The sequence below is a fragment of the Sardina pilchardus genome, chromosome 13 (genome assembly GCF_963854185.1).
Source record: "Sardina pilchardus chromosome 13, fSarPil1.1, whole genome shotgun sequence".
Lineage (NCBI taxonomy): Eukaryota > Metazoa > Chordata > Actinopteri > Clupeiformes > Clupeidae > Sardina > Sardina pilchardus.
Genome location: NC_085006.1, coordinates 3,973,822 through 3,994,250, shown reverse-complemented (window position 1 = coordinate 3,994,250; position 20,429 = coordinate 3,973,822). Strand labels below are relative to the sequence as shown.

The 20,429-nt window shown below is 44.6% G+C and overlaps 1 protein-coding gene across 1 annotated transcript; it reads right to left on the bottom strand.

The window, feature by feature from the left end:
* Positions 1-5: 5 nt before the first annotated feature.
* akap1b (A kinase (PRKA) anchor protein 1b) lies at positions 6-18,070 on the bottom strand. Its single transcript, XM_062552113.1, has 11 exons — positions 17,926-18,070; positions 12,276-14,080; positions 9,329-9,459; positions 6,695-6,821; positions 6,159-6,286; positions 5,875-6,052; positions 4,841-4,991; positions 4,674-4,741; positions 4,472-4,545; positions 4,013-4,078; positions 6-3,772 (listed from the first exon to the last, which is right to left on the bottom strand). Exons 2-11 carry the CDS (start codon positions 14,053-14,055, stop codon positions 3,710-3,712), a joined length of 2,766 nt encoding a protein of 921 aa, XP_062408097.1. The 5' UTR covers positions 14,056-14,080; positions 17,926-18,070; the 3' UTR covers positions 6-3,709.
* Positions 18,071-20,429: the final 2,359 nt, after the last annotated feature.

Sequence of the window (20,429 nt, the reverse complement as noted above, 5' to 3'; positions counted from 1 at the left end):
CCAAGTCTATCTTAATAACTTTATTTATTACTTTTCCCTCCCAATAGACCTGTACATCCCAAAGAAAAAAAAAACAAAGAAAAAAAAATCAAACCTTTCACGAGTCCAGCAAAGACTGACCTGTACATGCCTCAGCATGGGAGCAGGATTGCTTGCTCTCGTGTTAAATAACCAATGATTACCCTACCTAAGCAAACACTTCAAACCAGTCCTATCGACACAAGAACTGAGCAGATTTCATTTGGAAGGGTGGCGGTGTAGGGGGTGGACACTTGTATGAACACAGTTCCCTTTTTTATTTCATGTCTCGTTATCGCTCTCCAGTGTGTTACAAAAGTACAGTGAAATATCTTATTTACACAGACTTGCACAATTAGGGTTTTTTTTAAAGAAAACATCTTAAGTCAAGCCACACACTCCACTTTAGCAAAGGGGAGATGGTCTGATGGTGTAAAATCTACACAATAATATGCCTTAGATGCAGCGCTGCTCTGGATCGGAGTTGATAGATCAAGAATCAAGGGGTTTCAAGGGACAGGGCAGATGGACAATGGCCAAAGCGAAGAGGAAGACGCCAACAGCATGTCTTTTTACTCTCACAGCCAACTAGGACTTCAACCATCTGTATGTCTCAGTATGGATGATGTAAAACTGTCAGTATTAATGATGTAAAACGTTTTTTAAAAAGCACATGAATATGAAGATGTGAGTCCAATGGTACTGTGGGCACTGGACCATGGCAAACAACACTAATGGATCAGGCTCTGATCTAACACTAAGCACATGACAGATCACAGAGCAACCACAGGGTCTCTCTGATTAAAAGGTCTGTCCTGGCCCAACCAGTCTTCAGGTCACATCACCCCACATGACATACCCAACAGTACACAGATATGAAAATGCTTTGGGAGGTCAGTTCAGTACAATCATCGGGTTTCCTTCATCTCAACACATGTTACACATACCAGCTAATTGATGGGCAAATAATTGCACAAAGCAATGTCAAAATAAGTGGTCCTTAAAATATGGACAACAAATTTAACGTCATCCACCTTTCCTGAGGCTTGAACTATGAGGCAGAGGCCTATACGTGACCATGAATAAATTAGACTTTCAAGTAACAAGGCGTAAACAAACACGCTCATCTTAAAACAGACACATTTAGGGTAGTCCTTTCTAATGTGCTATTCCATGGTCTTCTGCTATTCTGATTAGAGTCAACGTCAGATTGAAACGGGGCCACAGGCCCCCACTGTAGTGATATTGAAGGGGTTTTTAAAACCACATTAGAGTACTTCATCAGTGCTTACAAAAAGTTACAAAGGCTCCAAATTCATTAGCAGAGCAGCCTCGCCCAGTGACTTCACCAAAACCCAAAACAGTGGAAAATGGCTATGGAACCTGATGGCTTATGTATGACATTTGATGCTAGCAATGAGGTTACAGTGTTCCACAGAGACAGTATTTGGAAACAAAGGAACTTGAAATGAACACAGCTGCTAGTGGTGGTAGAAAACAAAAGAGGGACAACGAATGAACAGAAAGGGCCTCAACAGAGTAGGCAGGGCAGCCTGGAGGACCCCCCACTGCTGAGACACAGGTAAGAGACTGAAGAAAATAAACACAATTACTTGGTTGAGCTAATGAACATGGCGCACACATTGCAAATTTCCTATACCATAACCAGCAAAAAACAAACAAACAAAAACAAAAAAGTACAAGCAAAACTGTAGTACAACCTTTACAGATTCAGCATGTGAGCAACTGCATATCCCAAGTCTCTGTTCCTTTGAACAATTGACCAAACTGAGAAAGTAGCCTTACATAGTACATAGTTCTGATTTTGGTATTATTTTGTCCACACTTTCTTTTAGAAAACTCCCACTCCCATTTACCTATGCCGTGAAGTGGGAGTGATGGTGCAGTGTTAAGCTGGGGATAATAACTGGCCAAAGAGCTATATCATGGCTGCCAACACACTGGCTTTGCCTGAATGAAATGGTGGGGACTACAGGTGGGCAGTAGGCTTGTGTTTGTTGAGAAGGGAGTTATAGGTCTTGCGTATGAAGCAACACAGTGAAAACAACAGAGGCATGTGATCTTGTGGACAAGGCTTACATGCAAACCAGACACACACACACACACACACACACACACACACACAGTTGGTTATCTTAGTTCTTTAACTAGTGGCCATTCTGACATTGGCCTGCATAAACACTGTCCCTTTTGCTCCCATTCTTATCTTCCCACTGCCGTGGTTCTGGATACGTAGTGTCCATAATCCACTGAGGATGCTGTAGTCAAGTGTGTCCAACACCCCTTGTCCCTCGCCGACACACACCACGTGAATACTTTTGTTTGTGTTTCATGGTCCCGTACAGCGCTGACCCTCCCCAACACGGTGCGCACTCGGAGGACAATGGAGGATGGGGTGGGAGTCAATACACGACACCAGACACTGCACACAACACTAAGGCTATTGCCACAGAACCAAGATGGCTTATTGCCCCCTAGCTGCCTCTTCTCTACAAACACTAGGCCACCTCCAGTATCTTTGCCAAATGGAGTTCGGCTCTCCCTCAAAATTGCAAGCAAAGGACCAGAAATACGGTGAGAAAGCACCGGGTTGCTTGGTCACCGGACCCCCAAGGGTTGTGGTCAAGCAAGAGGTTTCTCATAGGACTGTCTGACGGGTAGGGGGAGGAGTGCAGAGAATGGCTCTTCTGCCTCCTCTGGTGGTCACAGGAGAGATGCCCCCCCAATGTCCTCCTGTTTAAGGCCACAGTGTTGTACAGACAGGAGATCTTGGGGGGTACAGGAGCAGACTTTGAGAAAGGGTGCCACCCACCAATCCCCACCCTTACAACACCGCCCCCAACCTCAGGACTCCCAGATCGGACGATTCTGATCTTGTTCCCTCACAGTGGTGTCTTACATGGATCAAAGTTCATATTTCTTTTTTTGGTGAAATTTAAAAAAAACTTGTTTGTTAACCCCACTTTATATTGATTACAGGTGTGACGATTCTTTGTTTCCCCCAAACATGACATTCGTAGAATCCAGCAAAGCACATACAGTGGACAGGATGAATCACTGTAATGGAAGCATACAACAATCTCAAGACAAACGAGACCATCTGCTTTTGATGAGCGCCCCAATTCATTGTGTCTGCTATTACTGTACATGCGGAAAGAGATACCTAAAAAATTAATTTCCTCTGAAATATACATTATTCCTTTGAGTCAAGCATCCATGGAACAAAACATCCACAGACGTGTTTGTGCTGAACACCTGGAAGAGACTCTTTAGTGGCAGGACGGAGGGGGGAAAGCCTTTATGTAACTACTGCTATGTCCATTTTCCTTTCCTCCCCAATTTCTTCTGAAATTTACAAGCTGGAAAAGTAGCAGATGCTCCTATCCCAGTCCTCAGTGGGGAGAGGTGATGATTTGGTGTGTTCTGGTGTTGGGAGAGTTGGTTTATTCTTAGCTTGACTTTATTTTTAAAATAAAGTACTTCAAATTTCTTTTTTTTTTTTTTTCGGACAAAGAAAAATAAACAATCCAAAAACTCAAATAAAGAAAAAAAAAATCTCCTCAAACCAGTGGTGTGCACTTCAGGTTGAAAAGGATAGGTGGGGTGGAGAGAGGAGGATATGATTTTTTTTTGAGGGGGGTGGGGGTGGGGGTTACAGATGAGGCGAGACTCAGAAGTTGTCCACCCAAGTGCCAAAACCTCGTTCTGCCAGGGTGCGGTTCAGAAGTACCAACTACAGGAAAAAGATTAAGAACAATTAAAGTGATGCAACTGAGGGGTCTTCATATTACAGGTTAATGTCCTAGAAACTACCAAATTCACAGGTACCGTTTCAAATTTTCCTGAGCCTCTTCAATTAGTGAATCAGGCTGCCAACTAATAAAACCACCTATATAAACTAAGTGTTTCTTGTTCTGAGCTACATTCAGGACTGTTCTAACTGTTAGATTACATAGCGCATCATCTAACATACCTCATCTCCCACCATGTTCCACATCTGGACCATTGGAAGGCCTGTGTTGTTGTCGTAGTTTGTGACCTAAAAGTGGATGAAAATAACGTATGCATGAGTGGCACTGAACAAAATGTATAATTCGTGCAACCCCACAAAAACATGCAATCAAGCAGCGTTCAAATCCAGTCTTTTTTCTCCCTACAAAATAACTACTGGTGACCTTCTCAAAGTAAATGGCAACACTAAAACAAGGGGCTATAACACTTCTTTAATTCTATGTTTCTCCAACATTGTCTTACAACATTATGAAATGAGGCAGTGTCATTTTCAGCCAAAACAAATATATTGGTAAAAAGATAAACATCAGAACAATATGGCAGTGGTATGAATAATTTTGTCCCCAACAGTAACCATGTCGTGTTTTGGAGGTGAAAAAAGCATGTCATTGTGATTGCATCCTCCATCAGCACACATTACCTGTGCAAGCAGTGGCACGCCTCTCGTCATCTCCTCCAAAGCAGCATTTCCCTCTGTGGAGAATCGGTCTTCACCTGAGGGTCAAGGGTTAGAGTGTTGTTAACTAGCATTTAGAACTCCTTTGGTCATCAGCCGCATAAAGTCCATCTTCACCCCAGATCATTCCTTCCATTAAAAAAAGAAAAATGATATATCACTGTACCTGGAAGAGGCAGGAGGTTATCCAGTAGTACTTCGGTTCCTTGGAAGGGTAAAGTAACAAAGTCTGACCTGGGAATATGGATTTCAAAAGAGAGAGAGTCAGTAATACTGTAGCCACTTCAACCATAATGTCTCCACAGCCTTTGAAAAGCGTGTTTGGGGATTAACCTTATCTGCCGAAGTGTGTCGATCTTGACCCGCTCATAGCCACCGTAGTCCACGTAGCGGATCTCCACTTCATTAGAGTCTTTGTAAAAGGAGATGACTTGCGCTCGCCACCATGCGCCTTCCCCAGCTGGGGCAGCACAGATCACCCCCACTGGAACACACGAGGAACACACAATTAAGAGGCAGCAGGGCAGAAGGGATGGGAATGAGAGACTCTAGCATAACGAAACCGAGACAGAAAGGCTAAGATGAAGCATCATCGTACACATCGTACATAGTGTTTGGAAAGAAAAACAAGCACATAGGCTACTGCTGAGCACACTATGGGCAAAAACAGCTGACAGAAAAAGCAGCGCCTTTAATTTCTGTTTGACCAACCACACGATTCAGCCCTGCTCCTCCCCAGACTAAGACCCACAACCTGCAACCGGGGAGGGGGGCATGCTAGTAGATTGATGAATTTTGACAAGATTTTGATTGGCTGTCAGCTTTTTATTGCTCTAAAAATAGTTCTGCAGGAGATCCCAAACTACACCGTTCTTAATGTCATAATGGTGTTTTTGATCGGCCACACGTATCAGCCCCGCACCTAGCCAGGCTCAAGCCCACCACTAGCATGCCTCGGATAGGAGTCTTAGGCTGCACAGTGAGGGAACCGTGTGCTCAGAGCCAAGAGCTACTAAGTGGGCAGAACCAGGGTGAAGTTGATTATGTCATTTTATAAAATAGTTTTTAGTGTTGAACGTTTAATTTATCTACAGGGTTTAAAACAACAAGCCTGAGTGGAATAGATCATTCTGGTCAGCTGATATCGGTGTCAAACTAGGGACTACAGAGCAACAGGAGCTGTACAACACACATCTACAAGAGAGAGATAGGACCGCAAATGTTAAATAGTTTAGTGCTTAGCTGAATCACATCACTAGTGACTCAAGTTCCCTAGTATGTGCAGAACTCCTCCTGGGTGAAACCCCTACGAGTTCACACATCATGTCCCCTACACGAGAGCCCGTCTCATTTCCGCCGCAGCTCACCTTCTATGGGCGTGGGCAGGGCGGGCGTGCCGGGTTGCGAGTAGCACAGGAACATCTGCTGGTCCAGGCTGCGCAGCGCGTGGTAGGTAGGGTGGGTGTGCTGCTGCACAAACATGTGGCCGGGGGACACGATGTTCACCACGATCACCTCCACCGTCACGCCGTTGGGAAGCAGGAGCTGCAGGGGCATTGGGAAACAATTACTCCACAGACAAGACAAATGTGGGTCCTGGCAGGGAACGTGAATGCAGAGTGAGAAGAGAGGAAGCGGCACTCATCCGTACCCAGGAGGTCATAGGCAGTGAGGGGAGCGTGAGGGGCATGGGAGGGGGGGCATACAGGTTGGTCAGGTCCAAGTCCTTGAACTTCTTCCCAATCAAGGCCAGCGCTTTATCCACCTGCTGCTGTGTACCTAAGAGAAGGGGAACAGAAGTCATTACTGGATGAGGAGAGGAAGAGGAAGAGCAAAGAGCACAAAGCACAGGAGGAGTGTGGAGAGGCCAAGAGGAAGCACTGCAAGAGCAAGGACAGCACCAGGGGGAACTCTCTCAACACAAGACACTTGGGCTGGAACCTTCTGTTATGTTAGTGTTGAACTATTGTATTGTTATTTGTATGTTGCTTTGGAGAAAAGCGTCTGCTAAACACCATAACTATGTCTGCAGCACCCCATCTGCTACACTGCTGAAAGGGATTCATGAAGCAAGCTGCAGAGTGGAGATCCTGAATGATTCCATGCACCTCTCAACAGATTTCATGCATTCAAAACCGCTAGATAATGGAGTACATTCTCCACCAGGTGCTTGTGAGAGCAGCTTACCTTCCATGTGGCATATCTGGAACTCCTGTGTGTAAGGCAGAGTTGAGATGTAAATCTTTGCTCCTGAGCTTTGCTTTAGGAAGCTCACGTATCTCCCTTGTTTTCCAATGAGTCTCCCCACTAGATGCTGGAAGGCAATTTACATGAAGCAGATAATTAGTCCTCCTCTATAGAGATGACAATTACAATGCAGGCAAACTAGAATTACGGTAAGGAAGGAAATGTCAGGTATGACATTAACGCTCATCTCGGCTTGTCTATTTTTTTTTTTTAAATGAGTCACAGTGACATTCAATGCTAATGCATTTAACCATAAAGTAGCACCCCTGTGGCACTTTTAGAGCAGAAAGATAATCTTGACAAGTAAGAAAGACAATTTGACAAGTAATGTCAAATGAAGAGATTAGAGTATTTTTGCATGGTTGAACCTGCCAGCGTCTGACTACAGTTATTGTTAGAACCACAAACGGTTATCAAAATAGCATAAAGCCACACAAATTCAAGTGCAGACCTGCCAACCTTTAAGACCTTTTTTGAGTAGCACCTCAAGCCGGAAAACAATAAATTAAAAAAATAGCATAGACGCAGCATACAGTTTGGATAGCGACCCATCTTTAATCTTGGATATCTATGTAAATTTAATTCAATGTGTTCCCTAAAGTTCAAATTGAATCCTTTACAGTACTGTAAAAATGCAAACTGTACTGTACTGCATAAATACAGACTGATTCTTTTACAGTAGCTTCATAATGTTGACCATCCGTTTTAGAGCCTAATAATCCTGACCTACGAAAAACACTTATGTTCATAGGGACTGACTGAGGGTCTCTATTCAAGCATGAATTATATTATTACCTCTTATAACCATTATTATTAGATATGTGTTGACTAATTGCTTCAGAAGAATTTCCCTTGCACATGCACTCTGTTTCTCTCAGATTGCGGTCTTCCTGCCATCTGTGAGGTGCTGTGATTACATTATCCTAAATAAAGCGAGGGTGTGCAATCTCCGTCTGGAAACATATGATTTGTTCTCGCTTGTTTTCGCGTTAAGAAGAATGATCTAGATCATTCAAAGCCGCAGCATGTCCATTCCAGTTTCATTTTTGAAAATGCATTTTATTATTTGACAGTACTGCCAATAGCCAGGCTACAATGTTTAAATGAAAATTGTAGTCATGTGATGGACAGGAATCTAGCCCAAAAAGAAGCAGACGTGTTTGTGTCTTTAGCCAGGTTTAATGCTACTGTTGCAGTCAGGAGAACCGTAAAGCTAAGCATGAATAGAAGGAGGAACACCGAACACTCAAAAGAAGGGTTCATCTTTTTGTAGCATAACCCCTCTGGTTAATGTCAATGTAACCAAAATAAAAACATAAAAAACGTGTTCTACACGTTAGTTTGGTAGCTCACTTGGTATGCCAGATTTAACTGACGGATGAAACTTCAAGCCTGAACAAGCACTGACCTTCACAAATACAAGGTAAAGGTAGGCTATAGACATCAGTCACAGAAGCACACTCGCTTTCTTTTTGTTCGTTTTCTTTTAAAATATTAACTGAACACTCAACAGAACATTTGACTGTTACATAGGCATCATATCAGTTGTTACATTGGACCATTGCTAATAAGTCATTCAGTGAGGGATGCACTCAATAGAGATTTGATTTCATTTCGCAAAATGGCAGCTAGGGGAACGCGAAGAGTCAACACTTATGAAGGTCACCTCATCAAGACTTTAATTTAGCCTACCGTTGGCTGAAAAAAAATATATCATAAAGGGAGGCTTCTATGCTTTGGCCGTCATTCTCACTTTCTCTTGGTGGGAGATTCTAATTAGCATGCTCCAGGGAGTTTTCCGGTGAAGTTGGAGGTCTGCTCATTTTTGTGTAGAGTTAGGTTAGAAATCGTACTGGCCAACTTTGATGTGAAAATGCGTGGTTGCTACACAAATTGCATACAGGTCATCAGGTTTGCAAATGCTTGTAACATCTTTTAAAAATATGGGCCAAATGAATTTCAACAATTTTAAAATTTCAACAATTTTAGTTTGTTATTAAACCAACAAGTGCCAACAACAACTACATGAAGCCAGAGACTATAGGCATTTATAGCTCAACAGCACACTGTTTGCTATTCAATGTTTCTTCGTGCAGTTAAACATGAGAAAACAGACATATTTGGATAATCAATTAAAAAACGTTCTAGAACATCTTGCCATGAGCAGAAATCTCACTGTTGTGTGCTGACAAAACACAACAACACCACTAAAGGAACCCTATACAGAGGAGACAGAAGGCTGTGGGGCAGATAAGGTCAGATCTAGGGCATCAGAGGAAAGGGAGTAATCTCACAGAAATGCAGGTCTCTAGTTACCTATGCACTATCAACAGCTGCCTGAAGGGGGCGCAACTGCATAACTAACCCCTACATAGTCAACTCCTCTCCATCTGTGGCCATGGATATCTGGTTACATTTAATAGATGGTTTCCCCATGTAGCGCTCCTCTAGCCATGTGGATGACGCACATACAGACACAGAATCACATGTCTTTCGTCTGATCCCATACCTTTTTCCCCACCTATAGGATGTGGTTGTGGCCTAAGAAGCGTTTGCTGAGCTGTGGATCTTTACCTTTGGCACCTCGATCTCCCACACGATGACTTCCGAGCTGGACGAGGCGGACGGCGGGCCGCTGCTCTGGCCCTCTCCTGCTCCCAGCGTGCAGCCGCTGTCCACAGAGTCCATGCTGTTCACATCAGAGCCTGCACGCACACAGGAAAATGCATGAGACATTCAAATAAACAAGACAACTGTACAATTGTAGAGCAGATATTGATATTACTACGCCGTTCGCCTCTTGCTTCCACATTTACTCACATTCTATGACCAACTCAGTCTCACCAAAAGCACTGAACAGTAAATAGGGCATTTTGGGCAATTTCTTAACACTGATTGTTAGCAGGCTCCTGCCCCAAGTGTCTGCGCGCAGGTTTGTGTGCATATGTGTTCATGTGTGTCCGTGGCTACAGATCAACATCAGCCCATCAAGCTGTGTTTCCCTCATCACATTCCCTGCTTGCCAAGCAACAAATGTAACTACAGTAGAACAAAGGCCTTCAGCCAACCATAACTCAGACAGGCTTTTTTCACATGATTTAACTACAAGACTAGGCGATAAACTGAACACTTCAAATATCACAGCAATTTTTAAAGATAATGTTACAAGTATTTTGAGAGCTGGGCTGTAATATTAGATATTATATTAAGATTAAATAACATTAGATAATATTATGATTAACACACCTAAAGTGGTGCTCATGGTATGCAGCAATGGATCATGTTTAAATTTCAACAGCTGATGTTTATGGCCTGTTAAAGAGTTATTTGCTCATTGGGTGTTACTCTAGAAGTCTAGAGGAGTCTTTATTTTACAATTTGCCATTACCAGCATCCTTACAGGGAGGCTACACCGGTCACACAACTCAAGTGTACTGTTCACAGGGCATCTGCTGCAACTAGTAGCTGCCACCAGAATCAATGGAACTGGCTGCTCCAGACGTGATCGTGACACACACACCTTCAAATAAATGAGACCAAAACTATTTTTACACTCTGCCAACAGAGCACTTCAGTTGCGTGGTGTAGCCCGGGCTTAAGACGTCTGGTGAGTGAGACTGCCAACTTTGTGCTTACTTGCAAGCACAATGTGAATACTGGGGTCATTTAATGGTAAGAGTAAGATGCAGGCTGTGTGTACAAAACACAAAATAAAAGGCAAAGATGGATTATAGTCCATGCTTCAAAAAGAGGACGCATGCAGGTCACCCTCTATATCTACTGTCTAGGCACTAAAGATAGGCTTATTAATGACGTGCTAAAGGTCTTGCTTTCACCTTCTTTTACCTTTACAATGATTAAACATCGATAGACACTAGCAACCCTTCCATCACACACTATATGGACTCAAGGTGAGCTTCACCTGTGCACCATGTATGGAGTGGTAGCCAAACTTCATTCCAAACGATAACATTTGCCTCGTGAAACAGGGCTGCACACATGGGCTACAGAGTCTACATGTCCGTAGCTAATGAGTTGCAATTTATTTTGCATTCATTCCTGGCCAAGTCAGACACTCATACAGCTTCATACTTCATAGAGTAGTTACAGGCAACTGTAAACTGCAATGGGCCTAACTATGGGCTATTAATGAGGGAATATTCAGCTGTTGACTTTTGAGGCATAAAGCTGGGTCACTGGTTGCTGTGTGTAACCAATCACAACAAAGCAGAGCATCTAGCACCCTCCCACAGACATACCTTAGGGGACGTGACGACTCAGCGTATTTTACGCAGCTGCCGGCGTCTGTTTTAGATTATAATCGTATGGAGTAGACCGTGCTTTCACAAAAGACCTCGGCCTCTTAATACGCAATTGCGAGCACCTTTTTCTGTAGCTCAGAACCAGTTTTAAAGTTGAAACATTTTCAACTTCTAGCATAGAAACACCCTACGTCATGCTGTTTTTTGACAGCTGACTAATCACAGTGGATACTTTGCACATCACAAAGACGCTTCTGGCTGCTTTTTGGAACTAAAACGATGGCAAATTTTTTAAAAACTGAAAAGGCAGTCTTCACAACTTCTCGTCAGAAAAAGAAGCCAAGTCTGAACTTACCCTTAGTAACATAAAACATAGTCTAACATAGATTAGTAAGCAGCACGGACAATCCTTCAGTAAATTGACCTTAGATTTGTGAGGTTTGCTTTGCTGGTGACCCATAGAAAACTTAGACCAATCTTTAATTTAATCTTGATAACAGGCTTAATTTAAATTCTTATCAGACAGGACAAACAGGTGAACAGCACCGACATCCCCAAAAAGCTTGTTCTTTTAGATAAATGCACTGAAAAGAAATTATTTCTTCTTTTTAACATAAATTTTAGTTTTGGTCTTAGGGAGGATGTAAGCTCACATGGCTCTATAGCGTCACTTCAATTTTACAACTGAAAATGCGAATGCAAGTAGAGGGGGATAAGGAGTGAGGTCACCAGTTTTTAGATTTAGAGGACTATGAGATTGGTGAGGTAGGGCAAAGATTTCTGACCATCACACTTGGAGATTTGGGTTTTGTAGGTTAATGTCAAAGTGGAGTGTTTTGCCATGTCTGTCTCTACATAAGAACGTACATAGATAACAGCACTTTAAATAGCTCAATTCCTGTGCACAAGTAATACATAGGGATCATTTGCTGGGTGCTGTGCACAATGAAGCATACTTGCTGCATTGGGTGTCATGCGCAATGAAGGGTTGGTCGCACAATACGTGATCTAAACGAACACCTGCATTTACCTGTCAGGGTCACACACCACTGACATGAAGCATGCACAACTGCTTATATATTGGCCCCTCTTTGTAATCTACATCTCAATAGGTTGCTTCAGTGTTTCAATGAGAAAAAAGGACCAACTTCAAGCACAAATAAAGAGCTCGCTCCACCTAATGGCAGATTCTCCTCCACCACTACGTGACACACAGTCATGCTCTGACCTGCGCTGGTAAGGAAGACTAGAGCACCCACCTCCAGACTGGTCGGCCTCGGCCTCGCTGTTGGCGTGCGCGCCGTTCCTCAGGGAGGCCACGGAGAGGTGTGGCTGGAGAGCCGTGGCGGCCTCGTGCTGCTTCAGCACCGCCTCCTCCAGCAGCACTCGCGCAGGGCTCCCCGTCTGACGCGCCTCCTCCGGTTTGAAGGACGCCACAGACGACGACGCCGACGAGGATGCTCGGACGGAGTCATCTTTTGCGTCGGCGGCTACCGGTGGCAGCCCGGTGCCGTCCTCCGACTGGTAGCAACCAGAGTCCTCGGCTGTAGTGTGGGCTTCATCAGTCTGTGGTTTGGACTGACTGGTGGAGGGTTCTCGTGGGTCATCGGACGTGGTGGCTGTGGCCGCCTGCTCCTTCTCGGCCGTCCTCTCCGAGCAGCGTTCCCAAGAGGGCGCTGCCAGGCAACCGTTGGTCATGTCCTTGTCTGACGGGTCTGAGGGCGGTAGTCCTTGCGGTCGCGTTCCCTGCATGGGTCCCTCCACTTCGTCGGCTAGGCGCTGTTGTCCCAGGTCGTCGGTGGAACACGGCCTGCCGTTCGGGACGGGCGCGTCCAGAGACGGCGCGGCTTGTGCGGCCGCCAGAGCGCCAGCGTCGCAGCTGCCGGTCATCTGGACCTGTTGGGCGGCGGCCGAGATGACCTCCGTGATGAGGCCTGCGGCGATGCGCTCAAACTCCTGCTCCTGCAGCGTGTGTTTGTCGCCGGCGTTCTCGTCCTCCTGGAGCTGACCCTCGAGGCCGTTCTCCACCTGCCACTGGTCTTTGTCCTCGGCGTGCGCCTCCTCGGGGCCCGTGGGCGTGCTGGAGAAGAGGGGGGACCCCACGTGGGGCACTGTGGGGGTTTCAGGGTGCGCGGGCAGGGGCTCCAGCCTGGACTCCGCTGTCACGGGAGCGGGCTCTTCTTTGGTGACGGGGCTGGCGGAGATCGAGGCGGTGCATGGGGTCGCGTTTCCGAGCGTCTTCTGTAGGGTCATGGGCGTGAGCTGGGTGTGGGGCGTCTCTTCTGCTGCCACCTCTCCCTCCGGCTCGGGCCTCTCGTCTTTGGTCAGCTCCACAGCCGCGTCCACTCTGGGACCCACCCGGACGGCGTGAGCGACAGCAGCAGCAGCAGCAGCAAGCCTGGGGGCATCACTGGCCACATCCGTGGACACCTCTTTGGCTGCTGAAGGCTCAGCCGCTTCTGAGGGAGCGCTGCCTGCACGCATCGGCTGTGTGTAGCTGCAGCTGAGGGCATCGCGTTCCGGTTCTGTAGTGCTTTTAGCTGCTGTGGTCTGCTGCTGAGACTCTATGCTGCTCTGGACTGGGGCCTCTCCACCTTTCCTGAGGTGGGGAGTGGACACTGGGGGTACTTCCGTTCTTCCCAGTCCCAGAGAGGGGGACGTGGAGATGGAGAGAGGCTCGGGCTCGGGCTCAGGATCGGCCTCCACTGCTCTACCCAGAGGCGAGTGGACCTGAGCAGCCACCACCACTACCTCCTGCTCAGCCGATTTGGGCTCTGTGGCTTTGGGTCTGTCTCTGCTGGGCCTGCGGTGGACTGTGGCTGTGGCGGTGGCTGTGGGTTGGCAACAGGCTTTGTCCAGCAGACCATTACTGCCTTCCGTGGGGGAGCTGAGCAGGCCCATGGCTGGGGCCGCCCCCTCCTCTTCAGCTTGGAGGCTGGCTGGCCGCGCTTTCTTGCGGGAGATGTACCACCACCAGCCGATCAGCGCCAGCACCCCAGGAAGCGTGTACGGGGCAAAGGACCGGAACCTCAATGGCATCTCCTCTGGACCCTAGCTACTACACCTGGGGTGGGGAAACACACACACATACACAAAGGATTAGGACCATGTCACAGACTGGATTTTACTGGCTAGAAAATCAACAATGGGTACCTTTAGGAAATTCAAAGCAACCATATTCCATTTGTAATCCTTAGCCGTCCATCTAAAATACTATTATATTAGGTTATAGTTTAATGTACAACTACGCAAGCAGACAAATCATCAGGGCATGGCTACCAGAAGTGGGCATAAGGGGAAGAAGGGGGTCCCTGAATGGTGGAGCTTTAAAGAGCAGGATTCCAGTCTTCCCCCGAGCATAGTAATGACAGCTGAATCACATGGTTAATGTGTAACCCCTCAGACAGGACCTAGGCCTACTTCTGCACGTCCCAACTCACCCCGGCTCCTATTGGCAAAGCAAGGGCTCCCCCTCCCTCCCACTGCAACCCCCCCACCCCTCATGTTTAAAAAAGGAAGTCCAGAAATGCCTTTCCTTAACAGAACCTCGGCAGCTCAGCCTCTAGAAGACAGGAATGCGTCAAGGGGTGACTCCAGTAAACTCCAGCAGGGGGCTACGTGTGGGGCTATATAACACTACACTACACAGCACTAACTGTCAGGCTACCGCTGAACACTACTGAAACCCAGCTACAGTGAACGTCCTGAGAGGACTTTGAACACCTATGTCCACTTATGGTGACTGCACATTAACACAATTCAGGATTCCGCTTTAAAATAGTTTTCAAGCCGTTGCACACAGAATGATTTATTTATCCAAATGTATATGGTAGTGGACATGTCTGCAAGGGGTGCTAACAAGTTGAGCATGGCCAAACCCACTGATTTTGCTAGTAGAAGTGCTGCCACCAAAACTCTTAATTAAATCTGTAGGGGAAAGAATCTGACCACAGAAGAGTCAAATAAACCATCAGCCAGTTTTACAGTGCTCATATACAAAAACGATTCAGAAACTAAAACACATCCACTTATTGAACTAAAATGGAAGTGCTCTGGCAATGAAAGTCTTAACAAAATATGAATGAATAAAATGAATGTTGTGGTTGTGGGGGGGTGGGGGGGGCAACACACTAGAAGTGAGGGACAACATTAGCACACCTTGAGTCTTCTCAATGGTAATTGTGTCACAATGGGAGGGGCCGTAGGTGCTCACCGGAGGATCTCTTTACGGAGATTACACTTTTAAGAGGCTCAGGGGTGAGTAATGCAGTACTGACAAGACACAAGAAAAGTGGAGAACCTCACTCCTCTTAAAGGGTGAGAGTAAAAGTATAGGCCTGTGGCTCAAGACAGGGCCCCTCTGCCTGTGTGGTAGAGAGCAAGAGTCCTCAGAGAACTAAATGAACAAATGTCCACTCATCTGAATGAGTTAAATGGGCTGAGTGACCAGAACAAAGACCACAAACAAACAAACAAACAGCAGGACCAAAATAACCTCAATCTCCATCTCCTCAAAAGCTCATCTGATCAACACTCAGCAATCGCTGTGTGGGCTCTTCAGTGGCAACTGGACAAATACTGATGCTGGGAATGATACAATCACCAGGCAAGCTGAGCTTGCAGATTAGTGCTGCAAGGTCATAAAGCAAAGGGCAGCACACACCAACAGGTCACCGGCTACTGAGAGTCCTTGGCCTGACCCCTCAACCCCATAATATTGGGACTAACTCAGGACACTCACTCACACCATCTGAAGTCATTGACAGAATAGTCATCATTATCAGAATAAATCACGACAACTCTAGATTCAAATCTTAACACTCAAAATGTGTGTGGTTGGCACTAAGGGTTGAAAGCCCCAATCTTCCATGTAATCAAATCGTACAGGTAACTGTAATAGAACACACACACACACACACACACACACACACACACACACACACACACACACACACACACACACACACACACACAGCCGATATATACCACTGAAGTCACATGGTGAACAATCTTAATTTTACTCTCAATTATGAGCAACTACTGTGTCATACAAGGAAAACAATTCATGGAAATAATATCGTCTGAAAACATCCACTGGGAAGTTGTAGTTGCACCTCTGTCGTGGTGTGTCCACATGGTGGTGATACTTCACAACATGACTCAGGCAGTCTCTCTAGACGTTAACCTTCAATAAGGTTAAATAAATGCCGTGTAGGGAGGAGTCCTGTGATAAAAGAAACCGGGCTTTGAAAGCGACGCTCCCGCACCACTTCCTGGCCCATGGTGCCCACAGTGGAAAGGCAAGAATCAAGCGACACTGTTGTACGACCTTGGGTGTAGATAACAGAAAGGGTCACTCCGCATTTGCTCAGCACGCTCCAAACCATTAAACACACGGTCAAAACGCATCGCTCACAGCTCAGACGGGTGTTGCGGCTGCATTTAGAATATGAGAACACCGGGTAGTCACGAAGTAAAGAACGTACCTTCCACGCTAACTTTTGTTAACACCTGGCGTGCAGAGAAAATGTCTGGAAATACCCACGCATGATTATTCACACCAATCTGAATGTAGATTATTGTATGAATACAAATGTGTCATTCGTAACAGACTGTCTCCCCCTTACACATTTAGGTCAACGCAAATACCGGTAACGTTAGCAAACTTTCTCGAAAACACCCATGCGGTAGCTAGGTTTGCAGTTTGCGCTTATCTCGCGGCTGCGGTAACATACTAATAGCAGCATGCTAGTTAAAGTTAGCTACCAAGGTAGCTAGCATCCCAAATACTGTGGTCTCGTGTATCACCAGAATGGCAAAACCAGTCAAATAGCCAAGCAACACTAAACACACAGTAGATGTTTCGTTTCACCGAATAAATCTCAAGGTCACTATAAGTTATGGAAGGCATTTTACCGTGTAGATAACAGGTAAATTGAATGAGAGCTGTGACCTCGCTGCATCTTGCCTATTAACAGCATGGTAGGCCGCAGCGTTTCATGAGACAATCTATCCAGCTAGCTAGCACGGCAGCTAACCACTGCAAAATTCCATCTGATGTCACTAGCAATAACGTTATACATGAAGGCTAAGCTTTTTTAAAAAAGCTATCTTGCGTAATTACTGCATGTTAAGACATATTTCGAGAGACTACTCTAACAGTTCACACAGTCTCTGTCATCACATAACCACCTCAATGAATATACTCATTGACTGACATTCAGTCACACGTTACTGCAGTGTGTCATAAACATGTTAAGCGTTGTGAATTTCACAGCACACAAAGAGAATCACTCAGTTACATATCGCACCTAACTATGAGAGAATTGTTGCCGCCGTGCAAATGCTCAAACCAATTGTACATTTATTTTCGCAACCCAACATTACCCGGTTACTTGGGCCACGAACCACAGCTGCTAGCTCATAAGCAGGTTTAGCGGACTGGTTAGCTACCGAAATGAGTTAGCTTGCGTTATCCTACAAGCTGCCTAATGTTAGTTGGGAAGGCAAGCACAACTCTTGGGAGGTTAGCCTGCCTGTTAGCAAACGTCGTTGAGCAGTTTTATGTAAATGGCCAACAATGATTATCCATGTTGCTATTTTATTCTCCATTTCATATCACGAGTTGCACAACCTAATGGCACTTTACATGTTCCCAGGTTTGAGATTAGTATGTAGCAAAGGTCGTCAATGTGATCTTCCATCAATCAAGGATGAGCTCTTGAGGCAGTCTAACATTATAGCTTATTTTGTTAGCCAGTTTAGCAAGCTAGCTGACCAGCAAACACATTAATGATGGCCCACGGACAGAGTAGAAACGGGGCTCAGAGTACCATTCCCGATTCGACTCAAGATACTAAAGTAGCGTTACATCACGCACGCCTCAAAGACATATGTAGGGTTACTTACTTTGTTTCAATGTTGTCTTCGCCGCCACTGTGAATTGCAGGCTCGTAATCTAATATTACGTACACTGGGCCCAATACAATCCCAACGTGTCCCCCCTTTCTGTGTGTATGCCTCTTTTCTCTCTCTCTCTCCACGTGTTGACCGTCCGAACAGCACACTCTAAAAACAGATCTATCAGCTGATCACATCTCGCGTTAACTGCGTTGCGAGCAATACCTGAGAGTCTCGCGAAACTCCGTGCCAGACATTTTCCATCTTTACGCAGGGAGAGTTAATTTACCCTCCAGTTTTTGTAGATAAAACAAACATTTAAGAAAACAATTATGCAAATGTACATTAAGAATACCACATTTCATGTGATGAGTAGAATTAGAGATCAGCTAACAGCCAGCCTGGTCCCACAGGCTGTATGGTATGGTTCACCACCCACATCATTTTTCACTAGGCCTGTTTGTAAATATTTGTCATTTAAGGGTCTTGGGTATTTTTTGGGTCACCTAGTACATGATAAAAAAAATACTTTTCATTTCTTATACTTTTGGTGCGCTCTTGGGCCATGCATGTCACTGAAAAACAGCTCTAAAAGGGACACAAATTGGTAGGCCTGGCTGCAAAGCAGTGCATAGTCAGTCTGCAGAGCTGTTGTTACATTATGGTCATTGAAAATGGGAATCTATATGATCCTGAAACTCCTGTTTGATCCAAATAAATTGCTCCTTAGTCCTATGGCAGGCTAATGTTGTTTCGTTCTTTGATAGGCTTGGGGGGGGAAGGATATGGATCAGTCGTTTCAAGGAAGATTTAAGATGCCACTAGTTGGGTTAAGAGACAATTAAGTGCAGCCTACACCATGGTTCAAGTTACTGTACCATACATCAAAGCATGTCATTAAAACATTACGAGGACAGATGCACATGGCCTTCATGTGATATTAGTTATCTTGCAGCAAATGGTTTGAAGATGGACATAATAATGACACCCCTTTCACACACCACATAGGCTACTTCCAAACAAATTGTAGATTGAGGTAATAAAATGTGTGTGTATGGATGTACTAGGCCTAAAAGCTACCAACACAAATGCTATCCATAATCATGAGGAGGAGTTATGGAAAATCAGCCAAGTTGTAGAAGGGAAACTTTTATTACGAACACTGGAATAATTAAATTTGCATGTTACATCTACAGCAACTAACGGCTTTACAAAAAGGAAATAATACAATAAGACATGTATTTACAGTAGTAAATATACCTTTTTCCATTTTTACACAAAATATTTACAAAGGCAAAAAGTACAGACTTGTTTTTCCTCTGCAACTGTGGCCAATGTGCTAGACAAAGGTTTAGCCTTGCATAATCAAATTAAACATGCCATGTATTTGACTGAAAAAAAAACAAAACAAAAAAAAAAACTGGAGAGTGGTGACATATGCTCTGAACCCTACGCTATGTATATTTAAAAGGTGTCGGGTTCTTTTATTTTCACATTCGATCTGTACCTTTTTTGTCTTATAAAAGCACTCTTGGTAACAGTACCATAGGCTATCTTTCTCACCTTACAAAGTATTTGGTGCAATTTAAACATTGATTACAGGGGCATATTTATAAAAACAAAGAAAATAAAGAATAGAAACAAAGAATAAACAAGCAATAAAATAAAACAAACAAAAAATCACATGCATGTAACTCCTACTTGGACATCACTTTTGGCACAATTTAACTTCAGGCTTCTGCACATACAGACCAGTATTGGGGAAACAACTGGTAATACTTTTTTGTCCTTCAAAGATAGCCCATGGATTTAATATATAACAAGCTACACTTGTTTTATGTGCCGTTTTCAAAAATGTAGGGCTCTTTGATAGATTTGGACATAATCCCGATCAGATGGATATCAGGTAAACATATCCATATGTACTCTGATGAGTCATGGGGAACCTCAGAAAACGGCACTTTGGATTCACTTGTTTGTTACTAAGACAGATGCTCTATCTCAGGAGTCAAAATTGTGATCTTGAGTTCCTCAGTCGTTTCAAGCAAGATTTAAGATGCCACTAGTTGGGTTAAGAGACAATTAAGTGCAGCCTAAACCATGGTTTAAGTTACTGTACCATAAATCAAAGCATATCATTAAAACATTACCAGGACAGATGCACATGGCCTTCATGTGATATTAGTTATCTTGCAGCAAATGGTTTGAAGATGGACATCATAATGACACCCCTTTCACACACCACATAGGCTACTTCCAAACAAATTGTAGATTGAGGTAATAAAATTTGTATTAAAACACTTGGAGAAATGTTCTTGTGTTTGGTCCCTATTTTTCCCCCAGACAGAACTATGAGGAGACCCTTGATTCTCAATGCAATCAATAAATCAAATGTTTAAAGGGAGCATGTTTCAAAACGATAGTGGTCAGAGATAGCTTATGAGTTCTTTAGTACTTTTTTAGGTATTTTATTAACTTTGGTTTCATCTTTAAAGAGGTCAGGCCAAGTTTGT